Source organism: Heterocephalus glaber, unplaced genomic scaffold, assembly GCF_053883595.1.
Source record: "Heterocephalus glaber isolate CG9 unplaced genomic scaffold, H.glaber_assembly_v1.0 deba00001733, whole genome shotgun sequence".
NCBI classification, from domain to species: domain Eukaryota; kingdom Metazoa; phylum Chordata; class Mammalia; order Rodentia; family Bathyergidae; genus Heterocephalus; species Heterocephalus glaber.
The window spans coordinates 13406535-13429284 of NW_028258444.1; the positions used below are offsets into that span (position 1 = coordinate 13406535).

Here is a 22750-nt window from a genome sequence, read left to right on the forward strand (position 1 = left end):
TGTTAGTTCAATTCTGTCTACTTGTGCTAAAGTGTAGCTCTAATATCACCATGGGTTTTAAAGTAACATGAGTAATTATAATTCATTTTTTTATATAAGAACTTCATCTAAGGAACATAAAATGCCCTGTGAATGTTATCTCATTAAATTTCACAGCACTCTGCGGATATTGAAGGAAGGCAGATGATATTATACCCCTTTGAAGCCAGAACTGAAAGGAATTGCTCCAACCAAAAGTAAATAAAAACAATACTTATAGGAGGATATAGGGTTGGAGTTTAAAGAAAGATATTGACCATTTAGAATTAAAGAGAAATTTAAAACCAAAACCAAAAGAATTGCACTGAGCAATAAGAAAGTGGCTCCAGTGTGTGTACAAAATTAAAATAATATACAAACACTTGGAAATTTGAAAAGAAAAATCACTTAAAAATAATATATAAGTGTACTACAATAACAAAACTAATTTACTATAAAACCTTGATATGTTTTGCTATTTTTGGTTTTGTTTCATTTTGCTGAACATCTGCAAATTTTCATTTAGTTCTTGTTTTTTTATTATATTTTTTCACTTATCAATATATGATAAGTTTGCATAAATTTAAATTTGAGTAGCTGTATAATTTTCCATGGAATTATATACCATATTTTGTTTTACATTTTTCTACTATAAGGTTGTTTCCACTTGTTCACCATAGTAAATAACACTAAGATTGGAAAATGTATCTTTATACATAGGGACTTTTCATTTTAAAAATTATTTCTTTAGCAGGAAGCCTTTTAACAGTGGAATTAGAAGATTGGCATGAATGTATAAGTATATTAAAAGTTAACTGTCTAAGGATACTCCAAAATTAACACTAAGGTGGAAAAAGAAATAATTAGAAAACAACTGCATCTGAAGACCAACTATATATAGATGTTGGTAAAGCAACTACAGTACTTCAAAAGTGAAAATGTTACTAACTTTTCAGCTACAAAAAAAAGTGGTTTGATTTCTTTTTTATCACATCCTCATTTAATTACTTTGGTAGTATAGAACAGATAACAAAGAGAAAGTTGAATGCCATACAAGACATATATTTGTGGATGATGTAAAGTAATATATTTACTTAGATAGAACAAGCAATCTTATGCCCTCCTAATTTTAATGTACATGGTCAAATGTAAATGAAAATAATTAGGAATGTGTATGTGTGTGTATCTGTGTTCATGTGCCTGAAGTCCCATTTCAAGAAGGTAAATAACAGTGCAGAATTTTTTTACTAATTAAAAGGCCTTGGGGGAATGGTGTATGCACAACTGTTGTCAGTAATAGATTGTTATATGGCTATCTGATTTATGGTGTAGTCATTTACCAAATTAATTACCTTCAGTAATCAAGGATAGAAAATATTGACTTTAATTAAGATAAACATTAAAAAAAAAACTGATGGTGTGATCCCAATACTGACCAAGGAAAATTACAGGTCAATGTTACTTCAAATAGCAATCAATCTGAATGATGACCATAATATGAAGTCAATACAAGCTTAAATATGAATAAGAAATACAGATTTAATTGTGGACGCTGGAATCTTGAATTTTTCATCACTTTTCTCAGTGATATTCTTACTGATCTTAAGTCACATGTACATTTTTATCTGTTTTGTGGTTGGATGCAGTGTTGCAGATTGACTGAGGGTAACTAGGTACAAAAAATTCTCTACTTGTTTACAGAAAATTTTGCAAACTATTCCCATTTTTATTGCTGTAGTAATAGTAATTGATGTGTATTGAACATTGTGGTAGTTCTATAGTTTGCATTTACAACATAGTCTAATAAGCAGGGTCTGTTTTGGGGGGAGAAAAGAGGACTTAAGTTAAAATGTCATAAGAAAAGAAAGTCCATGAAAAGGTGATCTTTTAAATAACTTTACATTAGGTGGACCTAAGATGCTTACTAGGAGAAGTTCATTTGGTCTGTACTTAAAACCAACACAAATTATCAAAAGATGAGTAACTGATATGGGTGTATCCTTTGTTCACGGTGTGATGATGATCTATATACTCTCAGCAGTCTGTGGTCATCATTAAGCCGAAAGACCTGATTGGTTAATCTACTCATTCTCACAGCCTGAATGAGGCAGGCATGCCTTTTCCACTAAGTCCACATGAAATCTGTTGCAAATTTCCATTATAAAACTTACATGTAATATTATAAGTGCTGTTTAATGTGTTTGTCTCCTCTACTGGAAAAGGGGCCTTTATAAAGGCAGGGATTTTGATTTATATCTTCAGTAACCCAGGGCCTAATATAGCATCTGGAGCATACTAAGCACTTATTATTTAAATACTGGTGAATGATCAAATAGTTGTGTGGTTTTTTTACTTCCAACTATGTATTTAGTGTTGCTCTAAGGACTGGGAGAAATACAAAGTGTACCTTCAAGGAGTATCTACATTCAGTTCTCTGTGTCCTTGGGTTCCACACGTGGATTTAATTCATAATGGATGGAATATATTAAGAAAAAATAGCATCTGTACTGAACATGTACAGACTTTTGGTATTACTCCCTAAACAAAACAGTAAAACAACTATCTGCATATCATTTACATTGTATTAAGTATGTGTTATAAGTAATCTGGTAATGAGTTAAAGTTCACAGGAGGATGTGCATTGGTTTAGTGGAAATACTACAGCATTCTATGTAAGGGATTTGGACACTCATGGATTGTGGTATCCAGGGCCCTAGAACCATGGATACCAAGGAATTATTGTGATTAATCCATAAATGTGGAAAATTAATATCACACAGTAGTCTGTTATGAAACTTTAACAAGTTTCTTTGATGCAGTTGCTGAGGAAATTAGCCAAAGAAGTTACACATACCAAACTTTGTGACACTGCAGTACTTTAGTGATGGATGGGCATGACTAGTCAACTTAAATCAGAAATAACTAAAGTCTAGTCCCATCATCATTTGATTAATATCCAATTCCCCATACTTGACAGTATGCTCCAAGAAGTCAGAATGCACACGGTTTTTGTTCATGATTGTATTCCTAGGACCTACAGAGTACCTAGCATATGTAGACAATTGAGCACTTGCTTTTCTCAGTATTCTCTGCTTTTTTCTATAAGTTTGAATCATTCATAGTCTCAGTTCTCAGCTCAGGGAGCCTTGTTACCCAAGTGGCTGTCAAGTGCTCTCTTTGTTATTTTTTTCTCAGCCCCTTGTTTATTTCCTTTGTGACATTCATTTGACCCTTTTTTCTGTTGCTCCTATTAGACTTGAGACTGCTCTGAGACTCTGTTTGGGTCCTTGTAGACATATCACAGGATCCTGTACCATTCCTTGCAGGACTTCTGCCTCAAAGAGATGTTTTCTAAACCTCACTACAGTAGCTTCTGCCAGCCTGTTATTCTGGTTTATATTCTCCCTAACACACAGCATTTTCATAAATTATGTATTTTTATATTTATGGTATGCTCAAACTGTAGGGCAGAGCCTAGCACCATCTATACCTGGGTCCTTTTCAATGCTTAGAATAGCAAGTGACGCAAACAACTATTGAGCATACAGATATTTAGCAAACATATGACAGTAGCACAAATAAAAGACAAAATATTTTTTTAAATAAGCAAAGAGATTAGCTGTTTGCCAAGTTAACAAAAAAGATATTAACTTAGAGGTGGTGTTGGTAGAAACATGATAAACTTAAGTGCAAGAAAATGACTGTGGAATTCAAAGATAGGAAGTTGGGAGTAGGAAGAAGAAACAAGCAATCAAACAGGCAATCTGAAGGCTTTTCTTCTACGCAGTTGTGAAAAGCATCTCTACACAATTCAGTAGCTGCTTTAGGGGCTCAGTGAGAGAGACAAAAGAAACAATGATTAAACCAAGACAGTTATCTAAGGTCATTTGGAACCAGGACAAACAAAATAGTTCGCCTTCCTCAATGCAATATAAAAATCAACCACTTGAATGAGACTGGACAGGGTGAGGTTTTCTTCCTACTCTTCTACTTATTAGCTGAATAAGATGGGCAAATCAGGAATATTCTCTGACCCTCAGTGTCCACAATGGCAAAATGGGCTGAATAAAACCTTCCCTGTTGAACTATTTTAAGGGAAAAACAAGGAAGGTTATGTAACGGGTTGTGTTTGCTGTGGAACTTACTTCATATAGGAGCTCACAGTGTGCTGGTTGTTGTCCTAACTATCAATTACAGTGTCCAGCTGTAGGAGTGTCAAGTAGAACTGTTATAATATTAGAAAAGGGAAATTTATTTCCTGTCATGTAAAGGGCATCTTTTTAGTTTGGATTATAGCACGAGTAACCCATTGATCATACTCTATGATTGTCATGAGAGCATGCTAAATCATCGACCTCTGACTTGAAGAGGAAATACAGAAAATTGTTAATTCTGATCGTTTGTTATTTCACATTATATGCAATTGGGGATCAGCAAATACAATGAAGAGGTGTTTCACTGACACTGAGCTAACTAGCACATCTCACAGGTGTTTGCATTAAAATAACTAATCATTCTGCCTACTTACTGTTCCCAAATAAGAGATTGAAAGAAGGCCCTACTTTTATTTAAAGCTAATTGAAAAGATGATACATGATTAGGTCATGGTTGTAATTTTTAAAATGGATTTATCATTTAAGGGTAAATATAATAGCAAAAGTCCAAGACTCTCTGAGTTAGCAGTTATGAGTGAGGACCAGCCAGCAAATCAGGTAGTTGTAAAACACTTTGGACTCTTTCTCAGGAAATTAATTTCTGGATATCGTCTATCACCAGAACAATTTCATCATGATATTAACTTGCCAACTCCTCTGCTAGTTTGAGGCAGTGAATCAAGTGCAACTGGGTTTACCTAGAAAAATACCATTAATTGATTTATGTGTATAATATTGCACAAATCCATAAAATAAAGCCTATGGCAACTGGCAAATGTGATAATTTCACATTTACTTATGGCTCACCAAGTACAACCTATGGCTTAAAGGCAAAATTTCATGTTTTATTTTTAGTTTTTAATATTGTTTCCCTATAACTTTTCTGTGCATTAAAAGTCAATTTTCAGAACCATGAGCATACCAATTTTTATGAGTAAAAATTTTATGACCTATTATCCTGACGTAGCATGAAATTATTTTCAGATAATTGTTTCCACTTCTCAATGTCCATTGTTACTTTGTTTTCACATATGCCTAAGAATATTGGTTATAAAATTTATAAATATGACACATTTCATGAGAAACCTAATACATTGCACAGACACATGTTAGGGAGCTTCAACCTCATAGTAACATTACTGATGTACTTTTTAATATTGCTTATACTGATCATTACATTTAAAATCAAATGCAAAGAATGATATTGAATAAATGTTTAGTAACTTTATGAACATTATCTCATCTCCTAACCATAGTTATGAATAAGAACAACTAATCTTTGAAGTTAGGGCCTCTTTAAAACACAATAATTTAAACATTCCATTAGCATACAGAACAAGGACCACAAGATAAAATAATTTGTTAGACTGCTATACATATACATGCATAGTAGTCTATATATATATGTGTGTGTGTGTGTATGTGTATATATATATATATATATATATATATATATATATATCCTTGTGGTTGTTTTTGTGATTTTGCTCTGCTTCTAGTCACATGTATGAGTATGCACAGCCACAATATATTAGAAGCACAAATCTTACCATTCCATAAGTTCCAAAGAAATATAAAAATTGTTGGCAAGTTGCTTATTTTGATAGCTGTCACTACTGTGTCCTTACGTCATCCCAACTCCATTCTGTCTCTCCATCCAGTGACATAGGAATCTGCCATCAGAGTGCCTGAGCATAACGAAAAATGTTCTCAGATGAGAAAACAGAAGTGTAAAGATGTTAGGGAGATAATATCTATTCCTAGAAATATTCTAAGTTTAGAGAAAAATGTATGCATTGGCAGTAAAATTCTAAGATAGCTATAAGCTACCTAAAGCTAAACGCACACCTCAGCTTGAATATTTTGCAGACTTTGTCAGTGACTTGCAGGATAAACTTTTTAGACTCATCCTTCCCATGCATGGATGCAAAATTTGTTCCAGGAGGCAAAGTTATTCAGATAAAACATTATTTCAAGGTAAGTTTCAATTACCACTTTCATTACAGATACCATTTAGTACCAGTATCGTTTAGTAGAAGGACACATTAGCTTGACCTTTGGTTTTGGGGTTGCTAGATAATCACAGCATTAAGCTTCATAGGGAAAAAATATCACGAGAAAGCTGATATGATGAGTAAAAATGTCTTTGCAGTTAGCCTTCCCTGGGAGCAAATCCTTTTGCTACCAATTGTGCAGCACTGGGCATTCGACCTGACCTCAGTTTACTCCCATATTAAAATGAGAAAAAGTATCTGAACTACTATATATATATATATATATATATATGTATATGTATGTATTTGAATGTGGTTTATAGTACATAAGTGTTTCAAATCCCTGGCACAGAGCAAGTTCATGGCAACTGCTTGTTTTGTTAGTTTTAATAGAATATGAAAATATAGATCTCCTAAAAATGGGTTTTGTGAAGAATTCCCAGTCACATGAATGGAGAGATAATAGAATACAGCTCAGGAACTACTGAATGAGTTTCATCTGGTCTCTTCCTTACCAGTAATTTGTTGGGCTTAAGAGAAAGATTCGTCCTATCTCACTGACCATTATTATATATAACTTTAAAAGTAAAAGCTTAGTATATTCTTTATTTCTTATTATTTTATACTCTGAGAATATATGCTTTACTTCTAGTAAGTATTTAATAACTGTTGGATTAATTCAATCATAGTATGATACCATCCTATGGGGAACTTGCATGTATCATTGAGGACTTTGAGAAATGTAGACTTTATATTCACTCTATCAGAGCTACGTAGACCTGTAAAACAAGCCTGCTATAGCCACAGTGAGGTTTTCTGAGTGGATTATGTCAGTATAAAGATACACAACTGCTAACTTGCTGAAGTAAGGTTCTTTACCCCAGCATGTAGATTTGTTTTCCAAGGTACTCTGAAGATGATAGATTATTCCTCCCATAGGTGTCCAACAAGGAAAGCAATGACTTTTCTTGGCCGCTGACCTCTGAACTAATAATAGTTTCAGAAAATTTTTCAATTCACTGAGTGTATAATTCTGAAGCAACAAAATGGAGTTTATTCTTTCCATTCCTCTAACCGGCCCCAATATTTCTTCTTTTCCCAGTCTTTGATGTTACTTTAGGATGAATAATTTTTCTCTAGATCTCAGAGAATAAACACTCTTGACCTAAAACTCATTGAAGATAGTCATGGAAAATCAGACAGTTCAAATCCATTGCTCAAAAGGTTTTCATTTTTTTTACATTATTATTGGGTTGCCCATGGGGTCAGGAGCAGAGGCCCTGGTGTTGTTCCAGAACTCGAAGTCTTTACTAAGAAAAATGAAAACAGAAGGAAATCATACTGGGTACAGAGAAGTGTTTCTAAAAGCCTGCTGCATCCAAAACATTGAACTTAGCCTAGTTGTTTTTTTTTTTTTTAAATAAAAATGGCCCTTTGACTTCACAAAGAGTGCTAGTTGGAATAGTTTACTACTGGAACAGCAGCAATACTGATCAGTGAAAATGGACAGTGCCTAATCAAAATGGACCCTAGCTCTAATTAACCACTGTATCCATACTGATGCACAGCATCTCTTAACATTAGTCATTACAAAATGTACTAAGAATAATGAAAAGGAAACCATGGGTTTCAGAGTCCTCTAGGTGACCAAAACTCATTTCACTTTATGCTAGCAAAATTATTTGAAATTATCCTAACTCCAGTTACTGCCTCTTTACCCCGTTGGCACTAACAGCAAAGCTCCTCATAGGAATTCTGTATTTATTACTTTTATTTTCTCAATATTCATTATTTTTTTTAAATTACATTTACCTTCACTCATATAAACACAAAAAGTACACATTTAATGAGAGATCAGATGATGTTTTGGTACATGTATACATTGTCTAATTAGGTTAAATATTTCTCAAACATCACTTTTTAATGGTAAAACCTTTTAAAATCTTTTCTTCTAGCTTTTTGAATTATACGGTAAACAAACACTATCTATAGTCACTCGATCATGCAGTTTTATTCCTATTAACTATAAATTAGTACCCATTGATTAACCTCCCCACCAGACATACTCTTCTTCTCCTGGCTTCTGGCAATTGCCATTCTACTCAACATTTTTAGATTACAACATCAACATTTTACAATATCAACATTTTTAGATTACACCTATGAGTGAGATCATGTAACACTTGTCTTTCTCTGCTAGGCTTCTTTGTTTATCTCAGGTTCTATCAAAATTTTCACAAATGATAAGATTTCATTCTTTTGCATGGCTGAACAATATCCCACTAGTTATATGTACTATAATCTCTTTATCCATTTCATCAGTTGAAGGACACTTAGGTTGTTTCCATTTCTTGCCTATTTTAAATAGTACTGAAGTAAACATGGGAGTGCACATCTTGTCAACATACTGATTTAATTTCCTTTCCATATAACCCAGGAATGGGATTGCTGGATTATATGGCAGTTCTACTTTTAGGTTGTTTTTTTTTTTTTGAGGAACCGCCATACTGTTTTCTATAATGACTATCATAATGTACACTCCTATCAACAGCATGCAAGGGTTCCCTTTTTTCTACATCTTTGCTATTACTTGTCTTTTCTCTTTTTGATAACAGGCATTCTTACTGGAATAAGGTGCTATCTCATTATGCTTTTGATTTGCATTTATATAAAGATTAGATATATTGAGTATTTTTTCATATACTTGTTGGACATTTGTCTTTTTTTGAGACATGTTTATTTTAGATCTATTGACCATTTTTAAATAAAGTTGTTTTGTTGCTATTGAGGTATTTTCTTTTGTTTTTGTTTTTTGCGGTACTAGGGATTGAACTCAGGACCTTGTGCTTGCAAGGCAGGCATGGTGCCATTGAGCTAAATTCCCTGTCCACTATTGAGTTTTTGGAGTTCCTTTATATAGTCTGGATATTAACCCTTTGTGAAATGTATAATTTGAATATATTTTCTCCAATCTTGAGGTTTTCTCTTGACTCTGATGATTATTACCTTTGCTGTGCAGAAGCTTTTTAACTTGATATAATCTCATTTCTCTGTGTCTTCTTTTGTTTCCTGTGCTTTTAAGATCTTGTCCAAAAATTCTTGCCCATTCCGATATGGCTTCTCTTCCAAAAATTATGAATGTTGCAGTGATTCATTGCTCAGTCACTGGCCCTCTTCCTGTGCTTTCTATACTCCCTTTCTAAGTGATTTTATCCAATTTTGTTGTTTTATATTAATGGATATATCAGTGGCTCCATATCTATTTACAGTGGACCTTCAAGTTATAACCTCCCTCACATATGAGCAACTTGGGTTATGAACAGAATTTTAGTTTTAACTTATGATCAAAGTCTTGAGTTATGACCTGAAAGGTGGCTGATTATGCAGTTCTAAACAAAGACTCATGATGCCAGAAAAGTGTATGTATGTAAGCATACATAAGTGTCAGTCTAAGCTCAGATGTTTGTGTTTGTGGATGTAATTTTGGTCAGTGCTTTATATAATCACTATGATTACTGCTGTCAAAATGGCTCCAAAAAAGCTAGAAAAGAAGCTAAGGAAGGAAGAGAAGGTAAAGAAAGCAATCATAATAAAAAAAGAACAAGGAAATTGTGGAGAAATATGAGTGGTGTTCATGTTCCTGACCTGATATATACAGCATGTCAAAATCCACCATCTCAGCAATCTTACAGAGAAAATATTGGTATAAGGAAGCTAGTTTTGCTAAAGGTGATACTGAAATTAGTAAATCATGATCAACCATGTTAGACGAGGTAGAAAGACTATTATTAGTGTGGATAAATGAAAGACAGATGGCAGGTTATAGCCTCTCTGAGTCTATAATTTATAAAACAGCTGGGGCTACAAATGCAGATCTCATAAAAAATAATCCATCAACAAGTGATAATGGTGAAACACTTCATGCCAGTAGGGGGTGTTTTCACAATTTTAAAGTGAGAACTGGGGTTCACAGCATAATGAAGCATGGTGAAGGAGCCAGTGCTGATAAAAGGGCTGCTGAAAATTACATACACCACTTTGAAAGGATGACACAGAGACATGGCTTTTTCTCTGATCAAGTTTTCAACTGTGATGAAACTGGCCTTTTCTGGAAGAAAATTCCTCGGAGAACATACATTACACAGGAAGTGAAGAAAATGTGAGGCCACAAGCCTATGAAGGATAGGCTAACCTTTTTCCTATGTGCCAATGTGAGTGGTGACCTCAAGATGAAGCCTCTTGGTTTTATCAGTCTGAGACCCCTAGAGTGTTCAGAAAACATAAAGCCATGAAGAATAGGCTAGGAGTCATGTGCAGGCCTAACACAAATGCTTGGGTAACAAGAGTACTTTTTCTTGTGTGGATCACAGAAGCTTTCTATTCTACTGTTAAGAAATATCTAGAGGACAAAGGTTTACCACTCAAGGCTCTCCTCATCATAGAAAATGCTCCTGCTCACCCATGAGATTTGGAAGAAGAATTGGCTGAAGAATTCCCATAGCTTTCAGTCAAGATCTTCCCACCTAATATAACTCCTCTGTTGCAGCCTATGGACGACCAGGTTATAGCTAACTTTAAGAAGCTATACACCAAGCAACTGTTCCTGAAGTGCTTTCAGATGGTCTCAGATACAGATTTAACCCCTAAAGAGTTCTGAAAGTAGCATTACAGCATCCTTTCCTGTGTGGGGTTAATTGAAAGCCCTGGGCAAATGTCCCTCTAAGGACACTGAGATCTGCCTGAAAGAAAGTGTGACCTAAACTGATATAGGAGAGAGACTTTGATGGCTGTGTAGAGAAGCCTGAGCCTTAAAATCACTCTGTGGTTGACGACATTGTCACTATCTCAGAGTCCATAGGCCTCCAGGTAGACAGTGATGATGCTGAGGAACTGATGGAGGAACACTCAGAGGAACTGTCTACAGAGGAACTTGAGCAACTTCTGGCTGAGAGAGAATGGGAATTGAGGTGGTTTTTGAAGAGGAGAGGGAGTATCAGCAATCAGTGTAGCAAAGTTCTTCTTTTGAAATAAAGGAAATCCTAAAAATATGAACAAAGCTATAAACAGAGAAGACCCACCCAGAAAAAGTTAATTGTTGCATTCACTTGCTTAATGACAGTGTCATGTCATGCTAAAGAACAGCATTAAAGAAAAGACAGAAAGAGACAACCTTAGACCAGTTTTTACTTCTGAAAAGGTTGAGAACCAGTGAGTCAGAAGCAGTTCCTAGTGGGCTACAGACTCTCCCAAGGAAAGAACACCAGAGAGTCAGATTCCTGTTGTAGGAAAGCTATTGGTGTTTGTGGTAAGTTACGCACCTTATACAAGCCTTTTTTATTATGAAAATGTTAGTTAAGGGATGCTTTGGGAAGTTTGGAATGTATTATGGGTATTTCCATTATTTTGTATGGAAAAAATAGCTTTAACTTACAACCAACTTGAGTTACAACCAGCCCTTTTGAATGAATTGAGTTTTTAAGTCAAGGATCTACTGTATCTCCACCCTGAGCCTCTTCCCTAAGGTTTCCGCTACCTATATAATACTTCAGCTTGTGTATTGTCTTAGTCCCTTCCTACTACTATATCCGAATACAACAGACTGGACAATTTATAAAAGATAGAGGTTTACTTGGCTCATGCTTTGGAATCTGGGAAGCCCAAGAGCCAGCATTTGGTAAGAGCCTCATGATGCATCATAACATGGCGGAGGGTAAGTGAGCATGCAGTAATGGCATTAACCCATTCATCATTTCTCAATGGTCCCATCCTTTCATTCCCTTACAGTGACAATTAAATTTCAATGAGTTTTGGGAGAGATGTTCAAACCATAGCAGATAGCTAATAAACTTTTCCACATTAGCATGTTTTAAATAGCTCTCTGGACTTCTTACCACTTTCTTATCTTCTACAAGTGTGTTGTTCAGTTCTTCAATATCCTCCTTATTGGAAAATGCTATTACCATTTACCAGTTGCTCTAGCCATTGAGAAATTCAGTTGGTGATAGCATCAAAATACATCTTAATCTGACCATCTGGCTGCCCTTGTTTAAAGCACTATCATTTTATATCTGAACTACTGCAGTACTGTCCTAAATGGACTTTATTCCTTGTACATCCAGCCCACCATTCTCCATTTGCACCACACACACTGCGATAATCACTCTAACCTTACTGTCTTGAACCCAACCATCTCAGTTCCTCCTCATGACTTTGCCTTTTCCTTTCATTTTAGGCAATATTATTCTAAGATTTATAGGGCTGTATATTTCACAGGAATCCATACTCTACACAAAGATCACCTTTGGAGGCATTTACTTTTGACCAATTAAGATGGCATCCATGCGCTACTCACTACTTTCCATCTCCTTACTCTGCTTTTCTTTAGAACATTTGTCACTATTTGACATAATATTATATTGCCATTTGCTATTAAATTGATCAATGTCCCCAACTATAATATATGCTCCATGGACTAATTCTGAAAGACATAATCATAGAAATTAAACCATTATGAGGAACTTTAGAGGTCATTTGCCTCCACCACCCACTGGACATTTAGATCAACTTCATACCCTTTCCATTGTTTGTGAGATGAATATTTTTGTATTGAATCATATCTTCCCACTGATCTCCACTATCATTATTTGTTCACAGAGAAAAATTACCTCAATATTAAATAGAAATTTTACCAAGGACAATAGTATCTCCTCTTTTGACAGTATGCAACTAATCTTTCTATATCGTTCATAGAAGAAATTACTCATTCAGACAATTGAATGTGACCATTGCTGGCAGCATATGTACAGCCAGAACAGATATCCAAGCAGTAACATTTTTTACCAAACCTTCAAATATAATAAATCCCAGAATAAGCAGGGAATGTGTGCTTTTGTACTGAAGCCAGGATCTGAAAAATAACACAAAAACGTGCTATATAATACTTTCCCCCCTAGATTTCACTATTCCCTTAAAAGAAATATTCCCTATTGAGTAGAATATGTCAATTTATTATTTAGTTAACATTTATTCTTCTTAAGAAGTGCTCAGTAGACCAAGTTGTTGCATAACTGTTGGAAGAGTATCTACATTTCCCATTATTGATGTTTCTTTAGACTTCACACTAACTTTAGCCATCAGCAACTCTTCATAGCCAATGGTTTGCTGCCTTTTCCTTTCATAGGAGCCTTTAAGATGTGTGGAGGGGAGCTGCATTGCCCTAGTGAGAAGTATTGATTTTCCATTATTCCTAGATGCCACATGATGCATTTCCATTAGTTGTAAACACTTATAAGTCTGACTTTTATTCTGTCCTTCATCACATCAATTTGCCAGGTCAGGACGTCTGTAAATGAGGCTCAATGCATTTCATCAGACACGTTTCCATCTTGGCATTTAAAGGAATGAAGCTCTCAAGATGTCTTGATGTAATGAAGTTTGTTTTAAAAACCTACTGCTATTTTGCCAGAGCCTTAAGGCAAGTTTTCTTAAAAGTAATAGACGATAACTACTGTTCAGACCTGCTCTGGGTTTGACTTATTTGTTTTTTCTATAGGCACTAAACTAATATATATTTCTTACTGATGTAAGTTGTCTTCAGAATTAGCATGGAAAATTTATAATAGCTTTTGTAAGAAGAAACATTGATTAAGAAAGCACATTAAACAGTGCTACAAAATAGACCCTTAAGATAAACTAGATTGTTCAGTCAACAAAAATTTCAAAAGTTCATTGGTGTTTGAGAATACACAGAAACATGTTAGGTGCAGTGGCTGGTGCACACCTGTAATTCTACCTACTTAGGAAGCCAAGGCAGAAGGATTCTGAGTTCAAGGCCAACCCGGGAAACTTAGTAGGGCCTGTCTGAAAATAAAATATAAAAAAGACTGGTAATGTAGCTCAATGTAGTTTACTATGCCTGGTTCAATCCTTAATACTACAAGAAAGAAAAAGAGGGAGGGAGGGAGGGAGGGAGAGAGAGAGAGATTAAGTTCTTTAAAACATTTCAAGTAAGAGTTTACAGTTTGACTTGGATTTGTTTTAGTGATGAATGAGGTCTGCTCTTTCTGCTACTTGTTAACAAAACCCTACTTCAACCAGGAAACCAAGACTTTTCCCCCAAGGGTTTTAAATCTTTTAAATATCATATGGGCCTCTAAGAGGAAACTCCAAAGATTATGGAATGTATTTGTCCTTTAAGGGAAAAACAACAGTGAATATTAAGAGAATATTAAAGTGCAGCATGTAAGAAACTAGATGATACCAAAGGGCATCTAAGAAGTGACCTCTTGCTGCCTCTCTTTTGAACATTCTTCATGTTTGCTGCAGGGCTTCTCATTATTTCACCTTGAACAACATTCCCACTTCTCTCTCCCACTATAGCAAATGACCACTCACTTTCTTAAATCACTGGCTAGTTTATATTCTAAAATTTCTTCTCTACATTGGCTAGACTTCTCTCATGAGCTTCTTTGCTTTTAATTTACATAGTGCCTAAAAGGGTATCTTTGACCTTCCCTATGTGTCTTTTTAATCAACTCTCCAAACATTTATTGGCTCATCTCACAGTATTTACACTTGACCTCCACTCTTTCTCTACTTAGCCATTCTCTCCTTTCCTTTCTGATCTTGGTTAAATGGTTCAGGCTTTTGTTACTCTGCATGATTCCAGTGTACCTAATTAATAAGGAAGAAATGAAGCAACCATTTCAGTAATAACCTCAGAGCGGTGTACAGTGTTTATGTAAACATTACATTTATTGTAAGCTTTTTTTTAAACCTCAATCCGTCTTGTGTTTTCATTTCTGTGAAACTGAAAAAAGAAAATTACCATATGTCTTTAATTTTCAGAGTGTTCAATTCATCAAGTCAGTAAATATTTGAGTTCTTACTATTCAGCCCTGTCTCATGTATGGGAACTACACCAAGGAAAAAAACAGAAAAAAAATTTTCTTTTTCTTAAACTCCCTGGAGCTTACATTCTGGTGGGGGGGGGGCAGACAATAAATAAATAGGCAAAAGCTGCTGTATGTCAAGGCTTCCAAGGATTAATTCAGCCAAGTGATACTATGGCAACTTTGTCAATTAGAAGAAGCACAGTGCTGCTAAAAGAGTTCAGGCACTCCAGTTTCTTAATAAGAAACAAAAATATCACCCAAAGCAAAGTACAATTTTCAGGCCACCACTGCTTACTGGCATCTAAAATCCTGTTGCTAGGACACTGCTAAGCACAGAAAAACGAAGGACACTTTACAAGCTGGAGAAATATGTGGTAGAATAATGTTCTGATATTCATGGACATAAATTCAGTTCTGAAATACAAATGAGTAGAAATCAACAAAAAAAGAAATATATCTATAAAGTTGACCTTCGGAATCATTTGAGGTTTAATAACCAATGCCCATAAAGAGGAAATATATAAATTACTATGTTAAAAAATATTGATATTTCATAGTAACATTTAAGAATCTACTGTCAATTCTGTTTTAAAGGGTTATCAACTTTGAGTAAAATCTAAACTACTCTGTCTCTTAATTTTCTTAAAATCTGGGTGGCTAAGTCTTTATCACAAAAAATACAGATTTGTTCTGATACTGCATGGCTTCAGTTTTGCAGCATAGAGAAATCAGTATTGTTACTTTTTTTAGCCTCAAATGTTTCCCTAAATAGAAATGAGGTATCTTCATTTGATTTGGGAAATTGAATGCTAGTCAGGGAATTCAAAACAGTGTTTGTTTCAAGCTTGAATTCCCCTGAATAGCGTGAAATTTTTTCCTTACCCCTGAGGCATGGACCCCAAAGAGAGAATTGGGAAATGATGAGTCCAGGATGTATGGCCTAAATACTGACAATGTTCTGAAATTCTGTCCGAATGTGGCCTGTGAATAATAGGGATCAGTAACTGACTGTTATTGCTACATGCAGAAGTAAGCCATAGTATGTGAGAAATAAGATTAGATACATATCATGACAGTGCTCATTTATTTTTATATGGGATATATGCTCCTCTGAATGAAAATTAACTATTTGTCATATATGAAACACATGAAAAGTTGGAAGTCTGTTAATACTGTAGATGTCATTACAAGCTAACTAGAACGGAATAGTGTAATACCAAGTGCCTAAATAATTCTCACATCAGTGAGCCACAAATCTGATAGGCCTTAGCAGTTATTGCTAGATTTAATAGCAGTGAGTGGTGAAAAAGCTTTGAATTACTAAACACTGATAACATTTCATGAAGAACAAAATAAATAAAAAATTCATAATATATAATTCCACAATGTGTCTATCTTGGGCTTGGTGGCCAAATGCATTTTTCCTTGTCCTTCTTCTAATTAAATGTTTTTATCTTACATTTAATATATATATATTACACATTTATATTTTACATTTTACATTTTTTACATTTACGCTGAAAGTCATGATTCTCACAACACTCATATATAATCTGTGTGTGAAACTGACTATGCCTCCATAGTCATGATGCCAAGATAGGCTCAGTGTTTGCTGTCAATCCCCCGTTAATCAAACCACTCCACTCATCACAGTCTTATTAGATGCCAGAAATTCCTGGGACAGTTGTCTCACGGAGAAAGAATTATAATTGATTTTCTTGTTCACATTAGGATCATATGACTCAAAGGAAAGCCCTCTAAGGGAAAAAATGGTTTAAAGCTCTCATAGCACAGGCTGTTAATGAGAGACAAACAGGTGTTTCTCAATTAGAACACATAGAGTAAGTAAAAATAATTCCAATTCTAAATTTAAAAGAGGAAGTAATATAACTCTTCCTGGTCAGAGTCAGCCTGCCCTAGCAGAAAATGTATTGCTTGGAGCCAGGTAAAACCTGGGCTTTGCTGCATGGCACCTTTGCCACTATAGACAAGTGACTTAACTACTACTCTGAGACAAATTTTCTCACCTGTAAATGGATGTGTTAACTTGATTGTGGAAAATCATTTCATAACATATACATTTATCAAAAAATTACAGTTAAGTACATAAAGTTTTTATTTTTCCACTCTACTCAATAAAACTGGGAAAAATGAATCAATTATAGCAGGATTTCAGGATCATTTATGTGTGTGTGTGTACATACATAGTCATATATATACTCATAAGACTACGATGATATTAGAACTTTGCAAGTGTCCATGGATTTCCTTTGTTTTTGGATGCCCATGTTTCTATTTCATTCTTCTACATATATAGTGACCATGTGTCCCTTCTCTGCACCATTAGTGAATCCTACCATTATCTCTACAGATCACCACAGTATGACTCACATGGCATGAGGGAGGAACGAGTAAGCTCTTGCTCTTCCCTCTCTTCATGGGGCCATTGTCTTTGCCCCTAAGGGAAATACCCCTCCTAAGACCTGGGCCCACGGGGGCTTCTGGGAGAACTCAGCTCTGACTCAAGTACCAATGTGGGGGGGTGTGCAATGATTGAGGGCAGAAAGGAGAAGATACCTTTCTTTCTTTATTACCTCGACTTTGGAAGAGCCAATATGTGACTCTGGAGACAGATTTATCAGCTCCTTCTGCTTCCCTCTCAGAATAAACCTGACCTTGGAATCAAGGTAGGAAATCAACCTTACTTATTGGCCATTTCCATGACTCTTCCCTCTGTCTCCACCAATACATCGATTACGTTCCAGGCATCACCTCAGCCCCCCAAGGAGCCTGGGAGGTTGATGTATTCAATACTAATTTGTAGGTGAAGAAACTGAAACTGAGAGATTCAAAATGCCATCCTCCCTTCTCTTTCTACTTTCTTTAAACAAATACCCAAAGTTTCACTGGCCTCTATTTTCCACTATGATGAGCTCAAAATGTCCTGCAAAATGGTAGCAAATATTATTCCCATTCCATTCCAAGTCAAGTTAGGCCAGAATTTGTACTGAGCTAAGAATAAGGAATCTGAAGAGGTATGTAGAGTTGGAGTTGGAGTACTAAAATTGGCTACTTGTGAGAGAGTATGTAGGAAGGGAGTTCAGAGATTAACCTAAAAGAGTTTCTGAAAAACAATGCATAATGGTTATAATAGGGGTGGGTCTGTGAGACTTTACGAAGGAGATGTCATCTCTTTTTTATACTCCTAAAATTTTTTTCTTATATGGCACCACCTATTATTTCACACTTCACCCTTCCACTCCCTGCCACCAACTCCCTTCTCTGATCTCTTCTTAGAAAGAAAGTTAAGCCTCCCGATAAAGACCAAGACTATGTCTTCCCTCTTTTCCCTGTACTCCCAATTTTCTTAACTCGTGTTTCTTTACAGGTGAAAAATAATTGAGAAACTATTTTCTAGAAAATTGGGTTTTGATCACAGTCCACAAGAAATCTCTAGAGATTATTTTCAAACTAAAACCAATTTCACACCCAGTAGAAAACTTTAGTTTCACGGAAGGAAGAATTAAATAGGAGCACTCAAAAACTGCCTTTTCAAAAAGAAGACAATTGCAAAACACTGGCCCAGTTACTACCCAAAGGCATTCCCTTTCTTAAACCAAGAAATAAAAGGAGAGTAACTCTATGATAATACTTGTGTCACCTTTCCAGGGCAAGTGAAAGATACCCCGGTATTACAGTGGTACCTCAGTTCCCGAACTTGATTCTTTCTATCTGGTCACAAACCAAGTTGGACAAGAACCAAAACAAATTCAATGTTTAGGCTCAGTATTGACCTTATGGGGAAATTTCATTCAGTTCTTGTCCAGTTTCAGTTTGGTTTGCAAGCAGAATTGCGGAGATAATTGAGTTCATGAACCAAAGTATCACTGTAGTCATTTTATTTACCAAGTATACTTTTTTAATCAATTTTATTTTAACAAAAGATTAAATTCATTGTCAGTTTTCTTTCCAAAAGTTTTCCAAATAACATAAAAAGAACAAAAATGGTATCAGTGCACACAAAAAAGGAGATGATGCATTTCAATCTCAGCTGTAGATCAGAGGTGTTATTACCAATCCTTTTTCTACTAATATTTTTGATCAAAATACTCATTCATCCCTAGTGCTTTGGGTTTTCTGAAATTCCCAAATTACACGTCTCTTTGCTCCTGATACCTGCAAGACAAGGGGAAATGAGACCAACAAGAAATTTCTGCACACACTGATAAAAGGATGATGCCGCATCTTTTCATTTTTCTTCTTATTTAATTCCTATCACCAGCTGGAAATGGCCCACTGATAGACACTGAAGGCTCTGCTGGTTACTATGACCATACACTGTCACCTCCTCGGGGCTCTGTCTCCCTTGCCTAGAATGTTTAGCAGGGTAGAGTGCACACAAACTCCTAAAACGCCCTAGCTCAGTATTGTTAGCGACCTCCATCAGCTGCACTTGTAGAAGCCTTAGATACATTTAACTGTGTATGTTGAGTTAATATATTGAAAGTAACAAATTAATATTTTGTTCATGATAGTTTTATATTCGAGTTGGCTAAAAATATTAACCTAATATAGGACTGATTATTTAGTGGTAATTTATATATTAAATGTGAAGTTATATATACAGTATATTAAAGGCTTATGATCCATTTCAAATGTCTCTTCAAATTTAGTATTCTTTCTTCTCTTGCTAGTTAGGACCTCGGATTTGATGCCTCTAGCTAAAAAACACTCTCAGGTGAGACACCTAAGCCTATCTTCCTATACACCTATTTCCCTTCCTTCCAAGGGAAGGAAGCATAATTCTGCCTGATTTTGCCTTGACTACAAAGAAATAACTAATGGTAACTCGGGAATTAATTCACTGTGGATGAATTAGCACTATCATGCTATCATACTGTCATGTCAACTTCTCCATCTTTTGGCTCAAATCGATCTGAATAGCAAAAGAACAGGACAAGAGTCTTTGGTATTTGTACACTCTGTAACAGTTTATGGCAGAGGTGATTAATAAAAGCCCCTGAGTGTGAGTTGAAGAACTTGGTGAAATTAATCAAACCCTCATTACTTTGTATCCTTATACAATACATGCTATTATAGAATTCATCTTTTTTTAAAGTAGCAAAGAAAAATATAATAAATTTGTTTTGAATTTATTAAATACACATGTCTTCCATCCTCTAAAAAGTTAAGACCAGTTCTCCAGAATGAAAGATATGAACATGCATAGATGCAAATAATTTGTGTTAATTTATTACCACATTAAAGAGAAAAATCTGTTATGACTTAATTCTGATTTTGAATGCATACTGCTACCTAACGTACATAAAATAAACATCACAGAATGAAGCTGATACATCAAACAGCTGTCTGCATTTAAATGACTTTAAAATAAGTGCTTATAAAAAGTCAATTTGGGGTGTTTTGCTGCTTCAGAACAAAACAAATCACAAATATGTTTTTATATTGATTTTCTCTGGCAGGACTGGGAATTCCCACACTTCATGGGTGATGTCGATGTAAACCTCCCTGGGCTGCACACTCCTCACATGCAGTTCAAGATCCCTTTCTTTCAGAAGATCTTTAAAGAAGAATATCGCATTCACATAACAGGTATGGTATATAACTTTGAACACAGCTGATGGTCTTCTAGGCAGTGCTTCCTGTACTAACTTGCCAATCTTTTTTTTTTTTTTTGGTACCAGGGATCAAACTTGGGTCCTTGTGCTTGTGAGGCAGATGGTGGAACCACTGAGCTGAATCCCTAGCCCCTAGGCAGTGCTTCCTGTAAAAGAGCAAACTATAAGCATATATTTAATTTTATCTCTCCCTCACTTAACAATACAAGGTGGTTCCAGGTTGGATGGAAACATAGTGCCATCAATGGGCTACTGGTGGCTTTGGCATTTTCAATGTTAGCATCTAGCAGCCAGATGGAAATGAAAAGAGTGGGAAAAATGATTAGGCTTACCTGCTTATTCATCATCTTGTTGTAGAACAGAAATTTGTCATCTACACTCATGTTGCATTGGTGATAATTAGCAGATAGCTTTTATAGAATAAAGGAGAGCAGGGAAATACAAACCCCTTCAATGGCAGGTCTAGCATAGTGGTATATGAGGTGTGATAAAAATACAGTGAATATTTAAATTTGTTTAAAGTATATTAGTGTAAAAGAGTCATTGTTGATAATCTGCATTAAACTATCCCCCTCGCCCAAACACACCTCATCCTTCTGACTACTTTCTGGGGCAGTTCTGGAAGTCCTCTTTCATGTCCTTAGTTGTGCTGTTGTGGCTGCCTTGATATACTGAATCGATTCAAAACATTTACCTTTCATGGTCATTTTGACTTTGTGGAAGAATCAGAATCCACATGATACCAAATCTAGTAAATAAAATGGATGAAGACATACCATAATGTTTTCCAAGGGTGACTTTTCACTGGATGGCAGCAGCAGCATTCACTGAATTTTTATCACACCTTATAAAGAAATGCACCAAAGAGAAGTTCCAGAACTGCTCCAGAAAGTGGCAAGGATTTGGGGATAAGTATGCTCAAAAAGATAGGGAGTATTTTGAGGGAGATTAGTAGCAATGTGCCTTTTACTGTAGTAAAATTTTTGACCACCGCTTGTATAATTAGCAAAGAGGGAAGAACCAATCTTTAATATGGATAGTCATTTCTGCCATCTACCATGCACCACTTTGCTTTGATCTTGCTCATTGGGTGGTTCTTTTTCAGTTTGGTATATATTTTCCACATCAATCCACATTATTCCTTTCTGTTTATTGCTGAGATCAAGACAATAGTATTCAGTATACCAATCAGTATCATTGATATGATACACTATATGATAAGGTAGACCACTTATCACTTGATTTTGTAAAACCTACTGCTGTGTCTGAGCACAGGTTTGTCTCAAGTGATTCTTTTGTGGGTTCCCAGATTGTTTCATTTTCAGATATTTCCTGCTTTTGAAATGATTAAAATATGATTTATTATAATAGTCTTTCATGACATCTCAGTCATTTTCATCTAAAAAAAGATTTCCTGGAGTTACGTTTTGTACCTTTTTTTGCTTTATAACAAGAAGTAGACAGCTGAATGATCACAGATAAAGAGTGGCATTAGTTCTCAAGCTGTTCAAATTCAGGGAGTGAACGTGTGTTTTAAGGACAATGGCCTAGAATCCCACACCTGCTATAATAAAAACTGCTGAAGAAATCTGTGCTTACACTACCTTCTGTGCTGCCGAATAAAAATAGCCCAAGTACAGAAAACGTCTGAGTACTGGAAAAAAAAAACCTCTGCTTCCTAGATATGGGGCTGTTTTATGCTTTGAGCATGAGGCGACCTTCTTAAATTGGAGAATGAGCTCATGAATAGGGAAGATGCAGCAAGCTTCTTTTCCTATTCAAAATGAATGATGTCCTATTAAATTCACTGAATAAATCAATCAATTTGAGTTCAGGTCACATAGTGTGGTTTCAGAGTCCCCACTTAATCGCTGAAGCACGTTACCCTCTTGGACTTCTAAAACAGCTGTCACACACAGGACATCATCATATCCCTTTGGGTAGGCTTTTGCCTGGTCCATCTGTTCTTGCTATGAGCTCTTGTCCCAGGCTGTTGCTGCACTAATATTGTCTCTGACTATGAGAATGCCTGATAAAAATAAACTACTTAC

At 35.5% G+C, this 22750-nt stretch overlaps 1 protein-coding gene across 4 annotated transcripts in view; it reads left to right on the plus strand.

Annotated features, from left to right (window-relative positions):
- Positions 1-22750, plus strand: part of Tmem117 (transmembrane protein 117) — a 569660-nt gene that overhangs the window by 529712 nt on the left and 17198 nt on the right. For all 4 annotated transcript variants that reach the window (XM_087200080.1, XM_004863160.3, XM_087200081.1 and 1 more), the window contains one exon: positions 20544-20673. In XM_087200080.1, coding sequence (XP_087056206.1) covers positions 20544-20673 — 130 coding nt within the window. The remainder of the gene's footprint in view (positions 1-20543; positions 20674-22750) is intronic.